General features: G+C 55.1%; 1 protein-coding gene across 3 annotated transcripts in view; it reads right to left on the bottom strand.

Annotated features, from left to right (window-relative positions):
• Positions 1 to 16326, bottom strand: part of ABLIM2 (actin binding LIM protein family member 2) — a 170044-nt gene that overhangs the window by 25983 nt on the left and 127735 nt on the right. For 2 of the 3 annotated variants that reach the window (XM_058546657.1, XM_058546655.1), the window contains 2 exons: positions 12404 to 12456; positions 11362 to 11503 (listed from right to left, as the gene is read on the bottom strand). In XM_058546657.1, coding sequence (XP_058402640.1) covers positions 11362 to 11503; positions 12404 to 12456 — 195 coding nt within the window. The remainder of the gene's footprint in view (positions 1 to 11361; positions 11504 to 12403; positions 12457 to 16326) is intronic. The other variant, XM_058546656.1, reaches the window with a different exon arrangement.

Below are 16326 nucleotides of genomic sequence, written 5' to 3'. Positions count from 1 at the left end.
ACTACTTCATCTAAAAAAATCTTGAGCTGTTCGCAACTGACAGATTTCACATAAAATCCTAATTTCTACCTTCTCTTGAGATAAAAATGGACTCCCCTGCGGAATCCCACCGCCTGATCTGCCTCCACCGCTCACAGCCCTGGCCGCCCTGCGTGGGTCCAGGAGGTCGAGGTCTCCCGATCCACCTCTTCAATGCTGTGTTGGGGGAGGCAGGGTGGAAGCTCTCTGCAATGTCCCCCTGGCCCGGAGGTGGGTGCGGGATCATCCTGGGAGGACAAGCGGCAGAGCCTGGCCCCCCAGACGGAGTGAGGGGCCTCTTCCTCCCCAGGGGAGGCACCTTTAGGGGGCCTGTCCCGGCTGCCTCAACTGTCCTTCCATAGTCTGTGGGCTCCTAAAGAGCAGGGGCCACGTGTGCATCTGGGGGTCCCCACCCCCAGCACCGGGAGGGCACCCAGCAGCGCAGGCAACACCACAGAGGGCCCAACGCCAGTGGTCACTCCTGGGCGGTGCCGGGCTGCCTGCGAGGGCTCAGGGGATGGCGGGTCACATCCCTAGGTGTTCACGAGGCCATGTGAGTACATAGGACACAGGACCGAGGACCGTGCCTCCAAAGGTGAGGTGGGAGCCATGCACAGCGCCACCCACCCACCCCCTCCAGGAAGGCCTCGCTTCTGAGCAGAGGATGCTGATCCACGTGCCTTCCGTCTTGGGCTTCCTCACGAACCTCGGTGAGGACAGAGACAGAGAAGAAATTCTGTGTCACATTTGGACAAAGGAAAGCTTGTAGGAGATGCCTCAGCTGGGGACCTGCCTCGGGAACTTACTTGCCCCTGAGTGGCTCATGGGAAGGTTCCAGATGTGGGTCACAAAGACCCTTTTATTTATTTTTTTTGCTGGGAAAGATTCACCCTGAGCTAACATCTGTTGCCCATCTTCCTCTCTCTCTCTTTCTTCTCCTCCCCAAAGCCCCAGTACATAGTTGTATATTCTAGTTGTAGGTCCTTCTAGTTCTTCTACGTGATCCGCCACCATAGCGTGGCTCCTGACAGACGAGTGGTGTGGTTCCACGCCTGGGAACCCAACACGGGCCACTGAGCAGAGCACATTGAACTTTAACCACTAGGCCATCAGGGCTGGCTCCAGAAAGGGCCTTTCACAACATCAAGATCAGGCTTCCCAAACTTCTTTTAGCAGAAGAACCCTCTCGTCACATGAAATCTTAGGGGAACTGATACACAAAACAGATGAAATGGAGCTGGGGCGATAGAAGCCGGGGGAGAGGCTTGGGGCCAGACCCACTGCACCGTCCCTTGTTCCTCCTGGTCTCCCAAGGCTCCTCCAGGTAAAGGACCTGGCCAATCTTCCCATTTCACAGAAAGGGAATTGAGGTCCAGAGACACAGAGGGACCTGCCCAAGGTCACCCAGCCCCGGATGCAAGACGAAGTCTCCTGACTTACATGCAGTTCTGGGCGCCTCCCAGGACTCATCTCCTTCCTAATTTACACACAGAGCCAGGCACACTCGGTGATGGGAGGCTGTTGGGTTGAGGATCTGAGGGACCCTCCACTGAGACAGAGAAGCTCTTTATCAGCCAAAGGAGCAGTGGTTCTCAAGGTGGGGTCTCTGAGTAGCAGCATTAGCCTCATCTGGGAACTTGCTAGAAAGGCAAATTCTCAGGCCCCACCCCAGACCTCCCATATCAGAATTCTGGGGCTGGGGTCCAGCAAACTGTGTTTTTATAAGTCCTCCAAGGCATTCTGATGCACACTCAGGCTTGGGAACCACTGCCTCAGGGCCTCAAGAACCCCAATGCCCTCACCTCTGTTCCTAACGGCTCTTAAACCAGCGGGTCTCCACCTGAATGCACCGCAGTCGCCTGGACAGCTTCTGAAATCTCCATGCGCAGGCCACTGGCTCCTGGCCTCCACATCTCTCCACGTCATTGAAGTGGAGAGACCTCACTTCCATTTATGCCACTCTGTCTTCCTGGTTTGGAAACTACAGTTGTCTTAGGTATTTCTTCAACTTTGAGCACCCATATCAGACGGTGTTACAATTTTTTCATCAACCATCAAATTGATTTAAGAAACTCATGAAAAGAAGGATAGTCTGTATAGCCACCCCTATTTTTATCTACTCTGATGTTCTTTCTTTCTGAAGTTCTGTGCCTTCTTCCCTTCTCTTCCTTCCTGTTTGGAGAACTTCCTTCAGCCAAGTTTGTCTACTAGAGAAAAATTTTCTTAGTTTTCCTTTGTCTAGAATGTCTTCATCTCCCATTCACTCCTGAAGGATATTTTCACCCAATATAGAGTTCACGTCGACAACAATGGTCTTTCAAGCACAGGAAAAAGGTGCCACTTCCTTCTGGCCTCCGTGGTTTCTGATGAGAAATCAGCTGTCACTCACGTTGGTGGTTCCCTATGGGAATTCGTCTTTTCTCTTGGGCTACTTTCAAGATTGTTTTTCTCTGTCTTTAGTTTTTATAAGTTTAATTACGGTGTGTTTTGGAGTAGATTACTTTGGGCTTTTCCTATTTGGGATTCATTCATTTTCTTGAACCCATAGGTTTACGTCTTTTGCCAAATTTGGTAAGTTTTCAGCCGTTATTTCTTTGAATACTTGTTCAGAACCACTCTCTTCCCCCTCTCCTTCTGGGACTCCAGTGATACAAACATTGTCTCATAGGCCTCTGAAGCTCTGTTCATTTTTTTCTATTTTCTCTCTGTTGTTCAGATTGGATAATTTGTTGTTCTGTCTTCAAGCTCACTGATTCTCTCCTCTGTCATATCCTGCTATTCTGTTATTGAACCCATCCAGTGAATTTTTTTTTTTTTTGGTGAGGAAGATCAGCCCTGAGCTAAAATCCATGCTAATCCTCCTCTTTTTGCTGAGGAAGACCGGCTCTGAGCTAACATCTATTGCCAATCCTCCTCCTTTTTATCCCCCCAAAGCCCCAGCAGATAGTTGTATGTCATAGTTGCACATCCTTCCAGTTGCTGTATGTGGGACACGGCCTCAGCATGGCCGGAAAAGCGGTGCGTCGGCGAATGCCCGGGATCTGAACCTGGGCCGCCAGTAGCGGAGTGCACTCGCTTAACCACTAAGCCATGGGGCCGGCCCTCCAGTGAATTTTAAAATTTTATTTTTCGGTTCTATAATTTCCATTTGACTCTTTTTTATAACTTGTATTTCTTCAGTGAGATTTTCTTTTCCAGTTGTTTCAAGAGTATTTGTAATTGTCTGTTGAAGCATTTTTGTGACAGCTGCCTTAAAAATCTTTCTCAGATAATTCCAACATCTTATTCTTTTTGGTGTTAGTATCTGTTGATTGTCTTTTCTCGTTCAAATAGTTACCTTCATGGTTCTTGGTGTGAGGAGTCTCCTGGACATTTTGGATGCTATGTTGGGACACTCGGGATTCTAGTTAAGTCTTCTATTTGAGCAGGCTGCCACCGTTTGGACTTAGCATGGGTTTGGCTCATTATGGGCGGTGGTTCTGATGACAATTTAGTTTTCAGAATGCTTGTCGATGTGCTTCTCTGGTCTGCTGAGTCCATCTGGTGTTGCTGGTTCTGCCAATGGGGGTGAAATGTGCTTCCCTGGCTGCCCTGTGCCCTGAAGTGGGGGTGGGAGACAGTGGCCGACTTTCCAGGCTTCCATGTGCCAGTGGGCCTCCTGCTTGACACCTGCTGGTGTGGCCAAGGGAGGCAAACATCTCCTGGTCACCTTGTGCCACCGTATGGGGGTTGGGAGACACGAGGTCCTATGGTTTCCTCCAGTCCTGAGATCCCTAGCCAGTGCCCCTTTTTCTCTCCACCTTCAGAGTCCTGTGAGTCTGCTGTATTGTTTGCAGGTGTTTTCAGTTGTACTTAGTGGACAAGAGCAGGGAGAGGAGTCTCTCATCCCCTAGGCTGCTATCTAGACCTGTTAAAATTGGTCTCTCTTGGGGTGGAACCAGCCACCGGTAGATTTTAGAGGTCCCAGCAATCCCATGTGCAGCCTGGGTTGAGAACTACTGGTTTAAAAAGTCCCTTCACACATTCAGAGATTTTACTTGACCCTCACAAGCCTCTGCATTATACCTGAGCCCATTTTACAGGTGAGGAAGCTGAGGCCTAATGAGATTAAGTGACCTGTACGAGGTCAAATGGTTACTCATGGAGAGGCTGAGATAACAGCCCCAGAATTCTGGCTTTGGGTACCAGTAACCCTGTCTGCTCTGGCAGCTCTGCCCCGGTGTGGGTTTGCAGGCATGAAGGTCTTCTAGGACCTGCTTGTTAGATGGCATCAGATGGCCTTAAGAGTGTGTGGCTCTGTGTGCACTGGAGAGAGAGAAGGCAGGTGTGCTGGATAATCACGACCCGGAGTCTCATCAGGCCGTGTAAGTGCTGGACACCCACCCATTCCCCACGTCCCAGCTTAGCCTAACCAAGCTCTCCCGCCACCTCCTCCTGGAAGCCCACCTGTGGCAACCTTGCCCTCAGCGTTCTGCTGGGACTGCACCTGGGGCCCTGAGCATGGTCTCCCTGCCTCTGTACCTCTTCCTGGCTGGCTCACCAGAGGTTAGAGTAACTGCTGGACATGCCAGGAGAGGCCCCTGGTGGGTGGGGGACTGTTCCAGATGCGGCCAGAGACGTGTGGCTCAGTGTGACGGCCTCCAGGGATGCTTTGGGGGCCAGCCATCGGTCAGCCATTCCCCTGGACAGCTCTTTGTAGGCTTCACCAGCACCGTGAAGTTTTGCGCTCACTGATGCACGGATGATGTGTAACTTTGCAGCTGCGTGGCCCTGAGCAGGCCTGGGTCCCCTCTTTGAGTCTCAGTGTCCCCATCTGAAAAGGAGGGGGCTGGAACCCCTGCAGCCCTGAGCAACTGTGAATAGGAGGCCCCTTACACGGTCTGAGCTCCAGGTTTCAGAAGGAAGCAACAGGGGGCTGCTGAGGGCTCAGGGCGGCCAGGCTTGCGGACTTGTCCATGCTCTGCAATGACAGCCCCCAGGGCTCAGGCCATTGGATGCCAGGGGGCCCACATTTGAGCCCCAAAGCCCAGAGGCTTCCTGCCAGGAGGACTGGATCATCCCCATTTTTACCGATGAGGCAATTTCAGACTCAGAGAAGTTTGCTCTCTTGCCCAAGGTCACACAGCAAGACAAGTTGGGATTCAACCCTGGGGGGACCAGCACCCAGATCTAGCACTCTCTGCCAACCCCTCCGTGACCTCGTGCACACTGTCACTGTCTTGTTTCAGCCACGGCCATCCTCATCTCCCCACATCACCAGGAGCACCGTGGGGTCCCACGAAGGAAGGAAGGCTTCGCTCAGGGAAGACCAGGCCACCCGCTGCCTGGACGAGCACGCACCAAGAAGCTCTACGTGCGAGCAGGGGAGGCAGGGGATCCCCACCGGGCTCTGCTCCCCAGGAGCTCTCAGTCTACAGGTGAGGAGGCACAGGGGGTTGTAGATACAGCGCTCCGGCTGGCGTTGGGGGAGGGAGACAGAGCTTCCAGCTGGGTGGGGTGTCTCAAGGCTCTAAGGCAGAGCTGGAGGGGGACAGAGGAGGCCCTGAGGTGTGCCCTGAGACATCGGCTCCTTACTATGACACCCGAGGGACCCAGGCACTGCCTGTGGCTTGTGCCCCCTGCCCACAAATCAGAGGCCACACCTGTCCAGGGCCTGGGCTTGCGGGCAGGCCTGCCAGGCACAGGGGCACAGGGGTTTTTGCTAAAAGCAAAGAGTCCCCAGCCAGCCCCCAGTGAATGGCAGTAGGCTTTGCCTGAGGAGCCCCCCTTTTGCACCCGGGGGTGGTCTCTACCAGGTAAGGGCCAACAGTGGCTTCTCCTAGGCCCAGGTCTTCTCCCTGCCGTCTGGAACTCCACTGCTCTTGCTGGGGCCGGACATGAGCAGGGGGCAGAGGGCATGCTGTCCATCCAGCTAGAGGCCAAGTCCTTGCAGAGAGACCCACTGGCCATCCCCTCCCCAGCAGTCTCGGCTTCAGGTGACCACCCAGCCACCTGCTGTACGCCAGAGTGGTCAGACCCGAGGCTTCCAGCTCCTCCGGGCCTCTCCCTCCCTGCGCCCTCCTGGCTTCCTTGGCCCACGCTGCTCCCCGTGGCTCTCTCCATCCCCGGCGGCTCCCCTGGGTGTCCTACGTGGTGTCTCCTCCTGCCCTGTCATGGCTCCCTGCCCACTCTTTCTTTCTCCTTTCCTCTGCGTTTTGTGGAGATGGGAGATGGGAGACAGGAGGAAGAGGACAGAGACTGAGCCAGGGGTGGGGGAGGAGAATCACCTTACTTGGCCTCAGACCCTCCAGAGGAAGTAACGCAAGCTCGGGAACACGTGTTTATCAGGTACACGCCTGGGAAAGTCCTGGTCTCGGGTGACCCACTCCCACGACCCCAGGCCCCTCTGGAGCTGAGGACCCTCGGGCCTCCCCGTTGCTTATCTGGACACCCCAATCCCTTTCGCCCTGGCCCGGCAGCCTCCAGCCTCCCCTCTGCAAAGCCGCCCGTCCATGCTTTAAACATGTAAAACGGCCAGCCTCGCCCCCCTGCGCACAGCCCCCGTGCTGACCCGTTCCCCGGCGGACAGAGAAGCAGCTTCCCAGCATGGCGCACAGGCCCTCTCTCGCCACCCCACTGGCCTCCTGTTTCTCAACAGCCGCCCCGCTTCCTGCCTCCGAACTTCTGTACACGCTGTTTGTGCTGCTTAGAGCACCCTCCCCCGGGACACCCCCAAGGACACTCCCAGAAGACACACGCCCCAGCCTATGTTCCCCAGGACACACTCCCCCAGGACAGCCCCCCATGACGCCCTCCCCCGCCCTGGGTGACGGCAGTCCTCCTACTGCCTTCCCTCAAGTCTCCCTCAGAGGTCTTCTTCCTTCTCTGACCGCCCCAGCACCTCCTAGCCCCCCGACCCGCACGGCACCAGCATAACTTACTTTTCAACTGTTTTGTCTGTGTCCCCACTCCCACCGGAACGCCAGCCCCTCAGGGCAGGGATGTTGTCTGTTCGGGCCTCTGCTCTATCCCAGCCCCTGGAACAGTGCCGGAATAGAGAAGGTGCTCACGAAGTGTTTGCTGAAGGTTGGGCAGGGCACGCCCTCTCTCTGGGCCTCGTCTTGCCCGTCGTGAAACCAGCACACGGCACCGACGCTCTGGCAGCCCAATAGCTGCAGACTCCACCCTGGGGTCCACAGGTCACAATGCCCACCCTGTGTGCTGCCCGCCCTGCCCGACAGTCTCACGAGATCGGCAGACAGCGAATCAGGTGCCTTTTCCAACAGTGGACTAGGAAAGGTGAGAACGATTTGTTCTCACCTTGAAACTCCAGAGGAATAAATAACAGGGGACAGGAGAAAGGCCACTTCTGACCAAGCCTCAAACCACTTGCCTCCTGCTGGCAGGGAAAGGAAAATGGAATCCTCACACCCAGGGGGGCCCTGGGAGGGACCCAGGGACGCAACCTCCGATCCCGGCCCCCCACCAGGTCCTGAGCAGGGGTGGGCAACAGGCGAAGACGGGCATGTCCCATCCAACACAGGGCTCCATGGAGAGAGATGCACAGAAGGCGACATACGATGCCAAAGCCACAGGCGGGGCTGGGGACACACTGGGACCACCCATCTGTGCTGCCTCGGTTTCTGATGCAGTGCTTTTCTCACCCTGATCTCCAAACCACTCCCGCACACTCCTCTCACACGCTGGGATTTCAGGAAACGGCCTTATTCCCTTCGGAAGTGTAGGGTCCTTTCTAGGGGTCACTGAGTCCTCTGGGGGGCTCCAGCCAGCCAGGGGGTTTGTCTTATGCTGACATACCTCTGACCACCTGGAAGGGGACATGGGGGACCTCAAAAGAGAGGACAGGACCTGAAGGGTGAGAACGGTGGGACGCAGAACAGCAGCAGGCCCGTCCACAGGGTCCAGGCCAGGGCAGGGGGCCCCACCCCACCTCGTGTTCTTCTGGGGGCAGTGAGCGTCATCCTATAAGACTCAAGACTCTCTTCTCAGGACGAAAAATCAGCACCATCCCTTTCCTGTGCAGAAATCAGGTTCATGGATGATATAACCTACTACACGCATAGTCCGGATAATGCCTTACGTGTAGTATAAAGGGAAATAACAGTAGTCCATCATACAATATGTATTTCAATACAAGGCCCTCTTTGGAGGGGTTGGCAGTGCTGGCTGAGAACCACGGCCATAGAGGAGAGAGATACCACACCCATTTGTCATTGCTGCTCAGTTGTCTGCCTCCCTGCTGGCGAATGGGGACTGGGCCATATTCACCACCGCCTCTCCGCTGCCTTGCACCATGTCCAGCACATAGTAGGTGCTCAGTAAATGTTTGGTGGAGGGATGGATGGATGACTGAGTGATGAATTCAGTCCCAGGTGAGATGTGCTGATGGTGTCATGAGTGGGATGAGGTTGTGACTGGCCCCCGTGAGCCCTCGGACGACCCCACGCGGCAGCGGCGGGATGTGTGTGCGCTTGCTCCCAACGGCGTCTCTGCCTCTCCCAGTGCCCTGCACGTTTCTCTGGGACACGTTTCTCCTGTCTTCTTGGTTTCCCCCTCGGCGCCCCGCACAGCGTCTGGCACAGAGTGGGTGCTCAATAAAGACCCGTTGAATTTAATGCATCTCAATTCAACAAACATTTATTGAGCGCCCACTGTGTTGAGCATCACAATCCTACCTTCCTTGGGCGCGCTACAGACGGAGGTCCCAGGGATGCGGCGGGCGTGCCTTGCTGCGTGCAAACACTCTGTTCAATAACGGTTGTTTGCAAATGGAAGTGGTGTCAAAGGACTCACATTTGGGGGTTACTTGGTGAGATTCAAAGGAACCCCGAGAAAAGAGGGTGGAAACCCTCAGTTTAAGAATGCTGCCCCTCCTGCCCACATTTCTCAGCAGGCTGGCAGACAGCAAGGCACGCCTGATCCAGGCATGACCATCCGCCTGGGTCCTTGCCGCTGTTCATGCACATCAGGAAACAAGGCAGTGTCATCAGGACAGAAGTAAGGCACAGGTGCAACAGTCAGGCACAGCGGGTTTCCCGCTCAGAGCAACCGACGTCAGAACACCAGCAGACAGCGAAGGCATGACAGAATCACTGTCACAGTCATTGTAAGCAAGCGTCAATAAAGGGGAAGACCCCCCCTGCCCCCCCCCACATAGTGTTTGTACTCGGGAGGAGTCTCCCAGTTAGACCACGAATTCCCGCACAGGCACTCCGACTCCGCAGGCCAGGTGCGCCCGGGTGGGAAGCGGCTGCATCCCCATCTGCAGCTGCCTGTGCAGCTTGTGATGGGAACGCGACAGCAAGGGGTGGAGTTGACACACAAGCCCTCGCAGGCGTGCGATTGGTCCATCAAAACAGCAGGCACAGCCTCCGGGCCCTGCAGGGTCTACCACCCGCGCCACACGGGGGACGACCCCAGGGCACCTCATTCTGGCATTTGCAGATGAGGAAGCCGCGCACACAGGTGAGAGAGAGCAGCACAGGTCACACGCAGGTTGGTGGCACCGGGAGGTCCCCGTGGGGTGGCCCACCTCCTGCCCGGGCTTCTGCCCACACGTGCCTCCTCCTCCCTCAGCCCCGAGCCGCAGGCTGGCCGTGAACATAAGCAGGAATCCCGGGGCAGCCGCTGGCCTCCCCTGAGCAGAGTCGGGGCAGGTGATGGGCCTGGCAGCAGACTTGCAGAGGAAGGCCCGCCCACCACGCAGCAAGGGAAGGACTGACAGCTGGAAAAGACCACCCTGAGATCCCCAGACACTATTTCCTGAGAGCTTCTGGGCCTTGGGGCTGCTGGCTTGCTGCTCCCAAAGCGTGGGAGGGGTGCTGGGCTGCTCTTGAGCTGTGCGACAGGAGCTCACCGCCTTCCAAACACGACTGCCCATCGGAAAAAGGGACCACAAAGCAGTGAGGCCCATGGTCCAGGCCAACGGCCCCGGGCCCACATGCAAGTCCTTCCGGCGCCGCCGGGGGCAGGGGGTGCCTGGGAGCAGAGAGGGGCTGGAGGACCGGCTGCCGCTGCCTGGTCAGAGTCTGCCCATGGTTCTGTGACCAGCCCTGTACCCTCACCCTGCCTGCGGGGGGACGGGCAGCCTGCCGCATCCCTTCCAGATCGACTCCAGAAGGAGCACGCTGCCACCTTAGACGAGTCCCTCTGGGGGACTTTTTTGGTGTGGCCTTCCCATGGTGACATCAGCACAGAGATCCCAACATTTAGAGAGCTGCACCTCGGGGGGGGCGGGGTACAGACACCTGCTTACAGAGATCACACACAGGACAATACACCTTTGCTTTGTTTAGAGTTCTCCTTTAACAAATGACAATTTCCAACTTCACTCTTTCCTCGCACAATGGAACACGTTCACCTTCCATCTGTGAGGCAGTTTACAGTTTACAGTCATGAGGATGGTGATGACGATGACAGTCTGTCAGCTGAGCACCTACTATGGGCAGGCAGAGCACTGGCTGCGTACACGTGTCACCTCCTCCGAGTCTCTAACAACCTGGCCAGGCAGACGGGTGGATCCGAGGCCCAGCGACAGGCGGGACTGGCCCCCAGCCACTCGGCCGGTGAGTGGTGAGCCCAGATTTGAACCTGGGTCTGTCTCACAGCAAAGCCAGCATCTTTGCCCTGCTTTCTCACGCCCACACCCTTCCCCTCTTGGCCTCTGCTTCCAAGCTTAGCCTCAAGCTTGCCCACAGAAAACTACCCACAGCCTGCTGCGACCCAGCGCCTACGCCCGGGACCTGCTGAGTGCACCCTTGCTGCTCTTCTCCCCATAATTTACAGCCTCTGGAAAGGAAGAACCTTATCCGGAGTTTTGTCCCACATCTGAGGATCACTCCCAGTTCAGGCTCCATGACCCCCCAGAGTCAGGCAGACGTCACTTGTCTCCCAGACTCCCTGAGGATATAGAGTCCCAGCCCCCGGGTTCCTCGCTCAGGACGAGCACGGGAGATGGGACAACGCCATTATCGACTCCGAGTCTGGACTCGCCCGCCTGGACCATGCTCACGTCTGCTCTGGAGGGAGACGGGCCCTTAACTTCCAGCCTAGCAGCCTGGGAAGCCTTTTCCAAGACCTCAGGAGCCAGAACTGGGTTTCTGCCCTCTCGCCAGCTCTGGTGAGTTCTGGAGACACACTGGCGCGGCCCACAGGCAGCACACTAGCTAATGAGCGTCAGTCCAAGGGAAATGAGCAAAAAGGGGCCTCCCTCCTACCTGGTTTGTCTTCTGTTTTGTAGCGAGCAAGCCTAGATCTGGGGGATCAGCTTGCAGTGGTGGGGCCCCTTTGCTTCAAGGCCTTCTGTGCCACGTATACAGCTCCTTGCTCAAAAGAACCACTCACGTGAGTAAAAGCTGTCCCCTTGCGTTGTTTGGAGAGGGTCTCTATCGGGCCCGCTGCTGTGGGACAAGGACTGGCTGTCTAGGTCTGGAGAGTTAGTCCTGGTGTCTGCATCCCCCTTGAGAATCAGCCAGCTGGTCTTCTGCTGACAGAAAGAAAAAAATGTGAATTTCGAGGTCATCTGCAATGGTGGAAACATCTCACCAGAACCTTCCAGTAGCTTCCTTAATTCTAAGCTACAAGCTGATCCCACCATGAGAAACTTTAATATGAGAAAAATCCAGCTTTCAAGAAAAATCTCACCGTTTAGTGTGAACTGCCCAGATGCTTCACAGGCACGTGAAGCATTTGGGGGAAATGGCATTACCCTATTTTACAGATGAGGAGACTGAGGCTCAGGGAGGTCAGGGGCCCAAATGGCTTCACATGAGGAGAGCCAGGTGAGCCAGCCTTGGGCTCTTTCCACACACACCCACCTTCCTTAAAGATAAGCAAAGGGGTCTTAGCTCTCCAGCCAGGGCGGGCAAACCCAGACTGAAGGCCAAATCCTACCCACGGCCTGCTTTCACAATTAAAGTGTTGTTGGCACACAGCCACACCCTTTCCTCCGTGCATTGTCTCTGGCTGCTTTCAGAGTGCAGCAGCTGCACCAGAGACGGTATGGCCCCCAAAGCTACGATATTTACTCTCTGGCCCTTTACAGAAAGTGTGTACCAAGCCTGTTCTAGAACACTCGTCCCAGATGCCCCGAGAACACACTTTGATTTACTTTCCTTTCTTTTTAGACACGTCCTCAGTTATAGAACACAGCCAATGACCCAGGCATACCACGAGGACTTCAGTAGTAGGTGTGCTAGTCCTGAATGTGAGGAGAAGGCTGATGGAACCATCTCATAAACTCAGTTATTGTTCCATGTGGCCTCCCTGGACCCCTAAGGAGCAGAACCTAACAGGAGCAGCCTGAGGTTCAAATCGGGGAAGTCCCCGCGAAACCAGATGTCTTTCTGGCCAAGGCTGTTCTAAACCAGATCTGCCCCTGCGTTACCTTCCTGTTATCCTGGTCAAAACTTCCATCCTCGCCATCCGATCGCCTCGCGGCTGGAAGGGAAAAATCAATTTGTCAAGGCAACACACCATTTATTCTGGGTTTCCATGTCATAGCTCCCACTTTACAGTTATGCTCAAAAATGGAAAAGCATCAAAGACACGGTCACCAGTAGCGTGCCTTTTAAGGGTTGAGGCACAAGACCAGCCGGAGGAGGCTGCCACAGGAGCACTGCCTGGGGAGTGGCTGTGTACCTTTGCACGTGACAGTGCTTAAAATCAAGAGCAGGGCTGTGAAGGGAGGCCTGATTAAAATTCCGGCCAACCCTCCACCCAGAGAGATCGAGTCATGTGTTCAGACGCAGCCACGGGCATTTTGAAGAACACACTTTCTACCTCCCAAGTTTAGCTTTAAAGGAAGAGAAGGTCTCAGCCATCCAGCCCCTGCTGTGTCAGACTCAGCTGGGTGCTTCACGATATCACTGCTTATCCCCACACAACCCACTTCACAGATCAGGAGACTGAGGCTCAGAGAGAAGACGTGCCTTGCTCAAGATCGTGGATTAGTGGGTGGCAGAGGCTAACATTTGAACCCAGGTGGTCTGGCTCCAAAGTCCTGTCCCCGTCTGCCCGCCTCACTGCTGCCACAGCAAAACACAAAATGATGGGTGAGTTACGCCACTGGAGAAGGTCCACAAAGAGCAGCAAAGAGGGTACAACACACAACCAGTGATGAACTCAGTGCAATAGAGCAAAAGTTCCTTTACCAAGGATACTACCTGGAGCTGAGCAATGAGGTGTCTATATCCTCCATTGGCCTTTTTTGGGGGGCTGTCACCCAGCTGGGCTGACATTATCCCCAAGCAAGTATGATCAAATAAATCACAGAAGGGCACGCTGACAGTTCTCAGCCCCAATTCAGTACGTAAACACCCGTCCTGTGCATCCTGTACCAACACACTGACCCCATGCACGGGACAATTAAAGGAAGACCCCCAGTGTCCTTCCCACCGGCCACGGAGACCGAGGTCGTAGGAAGGATATGCTGAGGGTGGGCTCCTTACCTGCAGCCTGCGGAGGGCTCGGACCTTCTAGCCTTTTGGAGTGCCCTGCCTCGTGCACGACCAAGGACAAGACTGACATCAGGCCCGAGAGCTTGGAAATTGGGGACCGGGCTACGGGACCTTGACAAGATAAGGCCACAGTCGAAGACGGTTCTGGGTACACCGACATTTTGCCCCTCCCAATGGCTACCTGCTTCTCCTTCCAGGAGAGGCAGTGATTTTCAACGTGAAAATCAAAGCCGTGCTCTCTCCACTGGCAGAGGCAAATTACCGAGGAGCCCGCGTGAGGAGCGCGGGGATGGAGGGGGCAGAGGGGCAGGGAGCGCAGAGGCGGACGCGTGCCCATCAGCGTGGGCTTTCCTGCTGCCCAGACAATGGCTGTCGCGGGCAGCAGAGCCCTGGAGTGTCTGGCCATACGTCAGCTGTGAGTCTTGGTGGCCGCCCAGCAAGCCCGAGGGTCAGTCAGGCCAGCGGCTGCTTGGAGCTCTAAGAGCACCGCCATTGTCCAACCCAGAGCAGGCCTCCAGGGCTGGGCCTGCTGGGGAGAGCAAGGGAGCCGCACACCCGAACAGCCCTCAGGGGCCCCAGATGGAGCCACACTTGGGGTGCTTTGCAAGAACAAAAACAATGCAGTGGTTCTAACCAAAGGCTTTTTGGGATGTGAAATCCCAGCCTTTGGAGTTCAGGCCAAGGGGCCCAGAGGCCGCCCCAGGTTCGAGGACTTCACACAGCCATGGATGGCAGGTGGGTCAGATGCATCATGGCTGTAGAGCTAGCTCAGGGCTCAGAAAACAGCCCCACTGTCTGACAATGGGGAGATTCCACCAAGACTGAGCGAGGTTCCTCTGCAAATGCCACCAGCTCCACCAGGCGTGCCTAGCTTTACCGGACTCAAACCAAGGGCTTTTCTGAGCCCAAGTTTGCCAGCCCGTGAAACACAGAGGGGATTCTCTTGAGGAATGGAAGCACAGGTAGGAAAACACAGGACTCTGGCACTGTGTATTATTTGCGGACTGCTTCCTTAACAGCTCTGAGCCTCAGTTTCCTGATCTGTAAAATGGGCAAATGACGCCCACCCCCCCCCCTCCAAGTTATGAGGATCATATGAGACAACACGTGGATGGTGTAACACAATGGGGCGCTCAGCTGATAGGTTTGAAATATTAGCAACAAACATGATGCTAACTTCGAGGCTAATTTGTAACATGCTGTTTCAGAGTGTCAGGAAAAGACTGATCAGTTTATGACAACCAGAGAAACTGAGGTTAGTGTGTCTTTCCTATCACATAGCTGGTCCCCTTTGAGCCCTGGAATGTATTTGCCATGAGGAATCCCCTTGGGAAAGGCCGACGTCCTGCTCCTCTGTCTCTCAGGGAAGCTTTCCTGGAAGCATCTTAATGAGAGTGGGAGATCTCCAATTTTCTTCCTAGATACAGAGCCAGCCTGCCTTCCCTCCTTCCCATACGCCGTCTTATAATCATTCCTATCTGAACATACGTGCCTGCATGTGTGCATCCCTTCACCCACTTATCCACTTCCATCCACTTATTCATCCACCCCTGTAACTACCCATCCATCTGCTCACTCCTTTAACAATCCACCCACCCACCCGTCCCTCTACTCATCCATCCACTTGTCATGCTATTCATCCATCCAGTTATCCACCCATCCACTTACACACCCATCCATTCATCTCTCCCTTTGTCCATTCATGTCCACTCATCCATGCACCTTTATCCATCTATCTCTGCCTCTTCTACTCTCCATTCTCTGCTTAGCCTTTCAACCTTTCTCATCTCCCTTCACTGGGTGCCTAGTGTGCACGGATACTGTACGGGGGGTGCAGAAAAGACCCCAGCACGCCCCTGTCTTTCAGGAGCTCTGGACGGTTCTCACAGGGCGTTGGGGGCTTTCCCTCCTTTACCCTCCAGACTTGCCTACTACTCCTTAGAAGCCCCATTTTTCTTATTCTTCTCAGGAGAAGGCCGGCAATGGACTGAATGTTTTTGTGCCCCCAAATTCAGATGTTGAAACCCCACCCCCCAATGTGAGGGTGTTAGGAGAGGGAGCCTCTGGGAGGTGATGAAGTCACGAAGGTGGGGCCCCGCGATGGGACTCGTGTCCCTATAACAGGGACCTCGGAGAGCTCTCACTCTCTCCACCATGTGAGGATACAGAGAGGACGGCCGTCTGCAACCCCAGGGAGCTCTCACCAGAACCCGCCAGGCTGGCACCCTGATCTCAGACTTCCCGCCTCCAGAACTGGGAGCAATAAATGTCTGTTGTTTATAAGCCACCCAGCCTGAGGTGATCTGTTATAGCTGCCCGAGCGGACTAAGAGACCCATCTCGACAATTCAAATCGTATTGGAATTATATCTGGAGAGACAGGCGATGTGAGTGTGTATGTGTGTGTGAGAGTGTGTGAGTTTGAGCGTTAAGTGTGTATGTCTGTATGAGTGTATGTGTGTGGTGTGTGAATGGCTGTGGGTGTAAGAGAGAGTGTGTGAGTATAAAAGAGTGTGAGAGTGTGTAAGAGTGTATGTGAGTGTCAGACTGTGAGTGTGTATGTGCGAGAGTGAATGTAGGTATGTGGGTGAGTGTGTGTGTAACTGTGAGTGGTATTGAGAACACGGGCCCTGGAGGCTGGAAACCCGGTGCCCAGCCTCTCACCAACTATCTGACCACGGTCAAGTCCACTAGCACGTCCCCTCCACGGGGTCAAGGCTGTTTGGTCATCCGTGCATCCTCAGCACTGGGACATAGCGGGTGCCCCAGAAAACAGTCCTGGATGAGCTAACAAAGGCACTGGACCCTCAATACCTGGCTTCCTGACCTAACAAGCCGGGAGAACAACACGG

The sequence above is a fragment of the Diceros bicornis genome, chromosome 8, assembly GCF_020826845.1.
Source record: "Diceros bicornis minor isolate mBicDic1 chromosome 8, mDicBic1.mat.cur, whole genome shotgun sequence".
Taxonomy (NCBI): Eukaryota; Metazoa; Chordata; class Mammalia; order Perissodactyla; family Rhinocerotidae; genus Diceros; species Diceros bicornis.
The sequence above is the reverse complement of the archived record's forward strand: the minus strand, read 5'-3'. Positions and strand labels throughout refer to the sequence as shown.